This window comes from Capra hircus, chromosome 13 (assembly GCF_001704415.2).
Source record: "Capra hircus breed San Clemente chromosome 13, ASM170441v1, whole genome shotgun sequence".
NCBI classification, from domain to species: Eukaryota; Metazoa; Chordata; class Mammalia; order Artiodactyla; family Bovidae; genus Capra; species Capra hircus.
In genome coordinates this window covers 61,194,477-61,202,064 of record NC_030820.1, presented here as the reverse complement: position 1 = coordinate 61,202,064, position 7,588 = coordinate 61,194,477, and the positions used below count along the sequence as shown (strand labels likewise).

The 7,588-nt window shown below is 55.2% G+C and overlaps 1 protein-coding gene across 6 annotated transcripts in view; it reads right to left on the bottom strand.

Moving 5' to 3' along the window:
• The window catches only part of ASXL1 (additional sex combs like 1, transcriptional regulator), an 89,494-nt gene continuing 84,339 nt past the window's right edge, over positions 2,434–7,588 (bottom strand). For all 6 annotated transcript variants that reach the window (XM_018057698.1, XM_018057699.1, XM_018057700.1 and 3 more), the window contains one exon: positions 2,434–7,277. In XM_018057698.1, coding sequence (XP_017913187.1) covers positions 4,383–7,277 — 2,895 coding nt within the window. In that variant the 3' untranslated portion in view covers positions 2,434–4,382. The remainder of the gene's footprint in view (positions 7,278–7,588) is intronic.

The window sequence follows — 7,588 nt, the reverse complement described above, 5'->3', positions numbered from 1 at the left end:
TAATTGAGGTTAAACTTTAAGGAAAACTTGCAGCAACTGACTGGGGCCAAACCCGACTGTCACAAGTTTAAAAGCAATTCTGCAGGAGTTAAAAGCATAAATACAACTGTTACTATTGCATGTATGCACACACACTATATGGCAGTTTTTCTGAAAACATTTTTTTGTAATGACGAATCTTTCTTTAAAAAAGTGAAACTCTATGCAGTAGCCAAATATATCAAATAGATAAAAGGAGAGGGGTCCACAATTTTTAGTCTAGACCCTGGGACCACAAATCCCACACCCCCTCCTGGGACAACACAGCAGGCCACACGCACGCAGTCTGCGCTGGCCCAGCAGGAAGCACTTACCTCCAGGTGCAGTGACAGCAGTACGGGCCCTGGGATCCAAGGAGACGCTTGTGGACAGAAGAGGGCTGGCTCCAGTCTGGCTCCTTGAAACGCGGCCCCCGAGCACTGGCACCGCGTGGAGAGCGCAGCATCAAGCAGGTGCCCCTGTCGTCAGCAACGAGCTCGAGGCCACTCAGTGACTGAGCAGGCGAGGCTCAGCGGACTCGACCGGGGGGTGGGAGGCTGTGCCTGTAATGCAGTTTTAAAGTAATTGAAATCCATTGAGGAAGCTCAGTAGTTACAGGAAACTGAAGGAGAATCCCTTGCAGAGGGATGCAAAGTCATCTCTCCCCTTTTCTGTATAAACCCAGCTCTTACTAGATTTAGTATGAGTCAGCGGGATTCTTCATTCTTCAGTGAGGAGCTCCAGCTGCCAGGGCAGGGTGCAGGGTGCTCGTAACCCATCTGGAATAATACAGACTACTTTGTGCGTGCATGCGTGCGCACACGTGCACTCCTGGAGGAAGAAGGTCCAGAGCTCCCACTCGGCTCTCAAAGGAGTCTGTGTTCCCAAGAGAGTGAAGAACCACTGCGCCGACAGCTGTCACTGTTTTCCTCACAGAACTTCCATCTACATCCTCTGGTTCTCAAGATATGTTCATTCCCAGGCTTTCAAAATGATGCGCAAAGACTTGAGGACGCACAGATCACTGGCACTGTTTGGTTTCAAATATTAACCTCCAATTTAAATGGCACCCACCCACACATACAGCCTGGGCCGCCTCCTCTCAGGGCCCAGGGCAGGCAGATGCTTCGGTCCCTGAGGCCCAAGGGACTGAGTGTGCACGTGCACACACACACACACACACACACACACACACATACATGCAAGCACCCCTCTCAAGCAGGGTCTGACACACACACACACGTACACGCGAGCACCCCTCTCAAGCAGGGTCTGATTTTCACATGAGCAGACTGAACAGGAAACCAGCAGACGAGCCTGTGCCGGGCCAGTAAGACCATGAGTTAAGCAAGCCTCTCCTCCCAAGGACCCATCTCTAAACCCAAGACTACACACTCAACCATAGAGATGTCCGCTCTGCCTGCCCCAGCACTCAGCACGCCACATGGGTCCCCTCTCCATAGCTCCTCTTTGGGGTGAGGGTCAGACAGGCACCAGGAGCTATACTGTGCTCTCCTGTGCGTTCACAGAGATAGGGTCTTGGCCTTGGGCAAGTGAACAGGCTGGAGCACCCACTAGGCATCGCGCACTTGTTTTATGAAGCGGCAACTAGTACCCCAAATCAGAGATGAGAGAGGTACCAGAGGCTGAGTGACTTGCCCCTACCACGGTACTGGCAGGCAGCCAGGCCCTCTCGAAACCATTCCACCCTCCTGTTGAGATGCAAGGCTTTGACTGCGTTCTAAGCAGCTGCAGAAGTGAGCAAATTCTGAGACGTGAAGGCACAAGCACGGCACCACCGCCAGTCACCTGTCACCACAAAGCCCCCAACCTTGACTTCTCCACCCACACCTTGATCAGACAGCAGCACCAAAGAATCACAGCTCGTTACTGCCCCACACGCGAGGTCTACTTTCTCCAATTCACAGGAAACAAATGGCTATGAACTTCAGTTAACCTTTAAAGTCAAAGGTCTTCTATCCACTCAGGCTCATCAACCAACACCAGACCCCGTATCTCAGGCCAGCCCCACCCTCACCGCTGCTTGTCACCCTCCCCACAGATACCCAGGAATCGCAGGCAACCTCAGGTTCAGCGAGGCAGTCAGGATGAAGAGCTGTGGAGGGATGTCATAGCTCACGACTGGATTCTCAAGAGGAAAGGAACCTCACTGCTGAAATGGGATTTCTGCTTTCCAGTCCAGACAGTGGAGAATGGGTGTGTTCACCACCTCACGCACAGGGCATGACGATCCACGGCACTGACAAGTCACGCCTTCGGAACCCATGTCACAAAAGAACTCCGCACGCAAAGACATCAGCTCCAACGCCAAGGTGAGGCGAGCCAGTTTCTTCCCCCTCAGCCTGACCTTCCTCCCAGCCCAGCGAGACGGCCGCAGAAGACGACAGAGACAAGTGCACGTTGTACAGGTTTATTTTTCCAAGACCACAGAGACATACAAGAGCAGTGCTTTCCCTGGCGGACCAGTTTCCAACTGTCCCCTCGAGTGGCCCCAAAGGTCACAGCAGAAGGAAGAAGAGGATCAAACACACTTGGGCCTCTGCTCCCTGTCTTTGGTAAACAAGACTCTGGAAGCTGACAACCAGGACTTGGCCAATACTGCACTTAAATCACCACGTCTTTGCCAACTTCCCACTCGTGCTGCAGATGACACAAATGCCACACTGGAGGGAAAGTGGGGGAAAGACAAGACCTTCCAGATGAAACGAGGCTTGCTGAAGTCACACCAACTTCACAGCTCACACAGACGCACTCGCACAGTGAGACCTAAGTTCAACAAGGAGGAGGCTCGACTCACAACTCGAGGTACGAGATAAGGCAGGAAGCAGGAGGCGAGACAGCTCTGGACACATCTACTTGCTGGGAACATGTTGGAAGAGAGGCCGGAGGCTGGCACAGCTGCTTCTTCCTTAACCTGCTGTCACAGGTGTGTCCAGTGGAGCCCTGCGGCCCCAGGAGAGTGTGGTCCCCGGTTACTACAGACAGGTGGTGAGCCTGGAGCTGGGAACAGAAGGCCCACCTGGGGGCTGCCCAGGGCGCTCACCCGAGAATCCAGAAGCACTTAACACTGGTGGTGGTGATCCGTCACACACGGCAGCGAGCTGCCAGTGGAGGCTGGAGAAGAGATGAGGAGCAAGACAAGTCTGCCCAGCAACGAGTGGCCAGGCTGCCAGTGGCTCTGCAGCTGCAGCAGGTCCAGCGGCTGACCGGTGGCCAAACACCGGGGCAACCGGCAGGTCGCTAAGTCAATCGCTCCACCCCTCGTGCTGGGCGGCACAGCACGCAGTGGCTCTGACACGGGCGGAGAGAAGTCAATCACACCACTTTAATGCAACGATGCTGAAGACGCGAACTAAGGGAGAGTCGTTCGTGTTCTCTGTACAATACATCCATTTACAGAATCGGCCAGTACTGTGTACAACATATAAATATATGGTAAAACATCAGAGGTGCATAGAGCATACTTACAGAAGCCAAAAGTTCACTTTATACATCCAAGGATAAAGAGTTAAAAATATAAAAATAAGAAAAACACACTGCTTTGAAATGTAAAATGAGTTTCACATACACAGGTGTGTTGGAGATGCCCACTCCCACAGAGTCCAAAGTGATGCCCAAGCTGTTGCACAGATGAATTCACCTGCCAAACGTCTGGACACCTGACTTACAAGGAGGAAAGACAATCCTAGCCCTGACCTGTTGTCCAAGAAGGTCTGTTCGAGGTTCCGAAAGCTCCTGCAGGCCAGTGGGTTATTCGGAGACAGGGCAAATTGGCCTCAGCAACAGAAGCGAAGATCACACTGGCTCCATCAACTGGCAAATGGCTGGCTGTGACCCTGAGGTCAGCAGGTGCTTAAGCCCCCTGGTGGGCACTGCTGGGAGCTGCTTTAACCCTGTGCTGGCTTCTTCCCCATCAACTCCCCAGAGCAGCAGCCGCAGGAAAGATGGAGGGGGCAGTGGAAGACTGACATTTCTACTCAGTTCGGGTAGGTTAGTCCCCTGGGTGGAGAACACAACCTTCTCGCTTCAGTTTCAAGACCCTCCAAGTCTCAGGGAGGCTCCCCCACATCGCACCAGGCTCTGTCTCTGACGAGAGCTCAGGCTAGCTGGCCGGCCTTAGGCAGCCCAGCGAGCTGCCCTGCAGGAAACCCTTCCAGCAAGACCCAAAGGGCCGACAAGTGGCCAAGGGGCTTTAGCACTGTAGATTTCAGGGAGCAGCAAGAGAACTCTTGCCTAGAGAGACAGAGTCTGTTTTATCAATGATATTCTGTATACAGATTTAAGATCCATCATTATCAAAATACACACACTAAATATACAACTTTTCCCATGGCCATAATTTATTATCTCACCACAAGGCACAATACACAGAGCTTTGAGGGTCCGATACAGTCATCGTGACAGAACGCGCCGCAGCCCTGGCACATGATCATGGCTTTCAGGCTGCACGCACACTGGAGCGAGATGCTTTCCACTGTGCTGCTGTCGGTGAACATTTGCAAGGAGAGGGATGCACTGTGGCTTGCACCAAAGTTTGCTTTGTGGCTCAGCTGCACCACACTTCCGGCCAGGCCTTTGGGAAAGGGGGGGGAGCCGGAGGAATAATTAAAGCTGGTGGAACTCAGCTGGAGTTTGGAAAGCTTCCCATAAAATGCCTGCTTGATGTTGAGTTGGGAGGGGATGGAAGAAGGCTCCAGAGGCTGACTGAGCCCTTTCCCGGGCTCCCGGGGTAATTTCCAGAAAGGCAAATCAAGGACAAAGGGCATCCCTTGCAAGTGATCCACCAGATCCCGGGGACCAGGCCCCACTGCCTTTCTGTTCTCTGCATCCACCTTGAGAGGCCCTCCACCAAGAGTCTTCTCGCTCTTGATGCTGCCAAGAGAGGCAGGCGGTGGCTTTGGGACCCAGTCTTCCCTGGCAGTCTGTACCCCACCAGACAGAGAGGTTTTGCCTGGCCCTGACTTCCTATTGGGAAAAGCGGGAGGGGCATCCGCAGGCAGTGGCGTCGGCTCCACCAGCCGGGGGCACTGAAGGGCTGCAGCTGTGTTCTTGGAGCCAAAGAGCTTCTTCCCTTGGCCTCCTGCACTGTTCTGATCCCCCAGGGCCCGACCTGCCTGATCAGGACCCGAGGAGACCGCATTTGGAGATGAGAAAAGAGGGGCTCTCGAGGTAGTGAGATTTCCCAGACTCACACCTGGGGCAGCAGTTGAAATACTGCACTGGGACAGGTCACGGGCTTCCTTCTGATCTTCAAAGCTGAAGGGAGGTAACTGCTCTTTGAAATCCACTTCTGCTTTTCCAGAGGCAGCCACCGGATTGGTCACTGGATATAGAGAGTCTAAACTCGGGGCGTTCTTGGACATCTTTAGGGGTGCCCCAGGAGCCTGGCTGGCCTCCAGCCGGGCAAAGCCGGTACTTGCTTCACAGCTCTCAGGTAGCAAAGACTCTGGACTGCTCTTGCCAACTTCGCACCTGTTCTCCCCAGGATCCTGCAATGATCCCACCCCCAGGGAGCCACCAGGGCTCTGCTCTGCTGTAAGTAGGAGTCGTGGGGGCTCAGGTTTGCTGCCGCCGTGGGCTGGAGGGAGAACCTTCTTGAGGGGCAAGTGGCCCTGCAGCAACTGCATCACAAGGGGGTTAGCAGCCTCCACGGAGGACGTGGGCCTGCCCAGGGACACGGGTCTCGGCTGGTACTCGGGACTGGCCAGCAGCAGGGAGTCCGGGATCTTTGGGGGAACTGCACATACTCGAGACACCCAGCTCTGAGGAGCAACCATCCCATCTGTCCTGGGGACCAGACTCAGGTTGCCATTCACCTTGGAGAGCGAGGCACAGCGGTTCCGGTTGTGTTTCTCACCCTGCTCTGCCACCAAGGACCTCTTCAGCCCCAAGGCTGCACTAGGCTCGGCCTCACTGCTGTCCTCGGAGAGGTGGCCCTCACAGTCAGAGGCAGTGTCTGTGGACTCGCTGTGAGGACTCAGGGCTTCCGAGTCTCCATTGACTCTGGGCTTGTCACCGTCCAGCTGTTTGCAGTCGCTGCCGCCACTGTCAACACAGCCAGAGGGCACTGTCCAGAGAGAAGCCAAGCAGACGGGCGGATCCAGACCCTCCTCCGCTGTCAAGCTCGCAGGCGATGCCGGTATGAGGGCGGCCACTTTCTCCCACTTCTCTCTGACCTGGGACTTAGCGGATGGGACCTCTTCTCTGGAGTCGGGTTCAGGTTGTCCTGCTGCCTCGTCATTTGACAGGCCAGGCCTCCAAGGAGCAGCACCAGGGGAGACAGGAGCCTCAGTTTTCAAGTTTTCCTGTCTAGAAGCACTTTCCCTTGTGGGTGGGCCAGAGTCATCAAGTTCTGATTCATCATCAAATGGTCTGTCTTGCAGGCAACTGGCCAAGGATGATTCGGGGATGGAACTGGGGGTCACGTTCACAAGATCCTTCATGGTGGGATTACTGCCGCTGTCTGGAGCCTGGCCAGTTCCTTCTTCTAATCCAATAGGCCTCGCCAGAGCCCGAACAGGACTGTTCTCTGAGGGGATCGTAGGTGCTGGCTCCTCATCACCCCTTTCCCAGGCAGTGGTACCAGACCTGCATTCAGTTCTACCTTCTGGATGCAACACAAGGTGCTCAACTAACCTCTCAGGTTCTGGGATTCTAGAGGGCAGTGGGGGCAAAGCCTGGCATGGCGGGTCCCGAGTGGGTGCAACGGGGAGTTGGAAGGCATCTTCCAGCCCGCTGTTGGGGCCATCTAGGACCTTCTGCAGTGGGCAGCTCTTCCCCTTTCTGAGAGAAGCCAGGTCCTCTCTCCTGGCTCTGGACACGGCAGTTTCGGCCTGGGCATGATCCCCACTTAGAGGACAAGGCGGCAGTAGTTGTGTTCGCTGTAGATCTGACGCACGGTCTCCAGGGGCACTCGGGGCTCCCCGGGGCTCAGGGTGGCCACAGGCCTCACCACCATCACCACTGCCGCCGCCTCTGCCACCTCCCTCATCGGTGGCCCCGCCGCCACCTCCACCCGGGCCACCCCCACCTCCGATGGCAGTGGTGGCCGCCTCTCGATGGCAGTGGTGGCCTCTCGCCCCTCGGACCTGCAGAGCACGGGCTTTAATGTCTGCAAGGGTCCTGGCACCAGTCCAGCCCCGGCAGGAGGACTCCGTGATGGGGACGATGCGGGGACATATCTGGTAAGTGGGCTGACCTTTAACCACCCAGGGTGGTTTGATACGTGAAAGTTGAATCTGCAAGAGAAGAACAGAACAGTTTTAACTGACTGAGTGCTCTGACCTAGAAACTGTTAAGCTCAACTGGGACCCTGCTGCTACTGCTGCTACTGCTAAGTCACTTCAGTCGTGTCCGACTCTGTGTGACCCCATAGACGGCAGCCCATGAGGCTCCCTCGTCCCTGGGATTCTCCAGCCAAGAACACTGGAGTGGGTTGCCATTTCCTTCTCCAGTGCATGAAAGTGAAAAGTGAAAGTGAAGTCTCTCAGTTGTGTCCAACCCTCACCGACCCCATGGACTGCAGCCTTCCAGGCTCCTCTGTCCATGG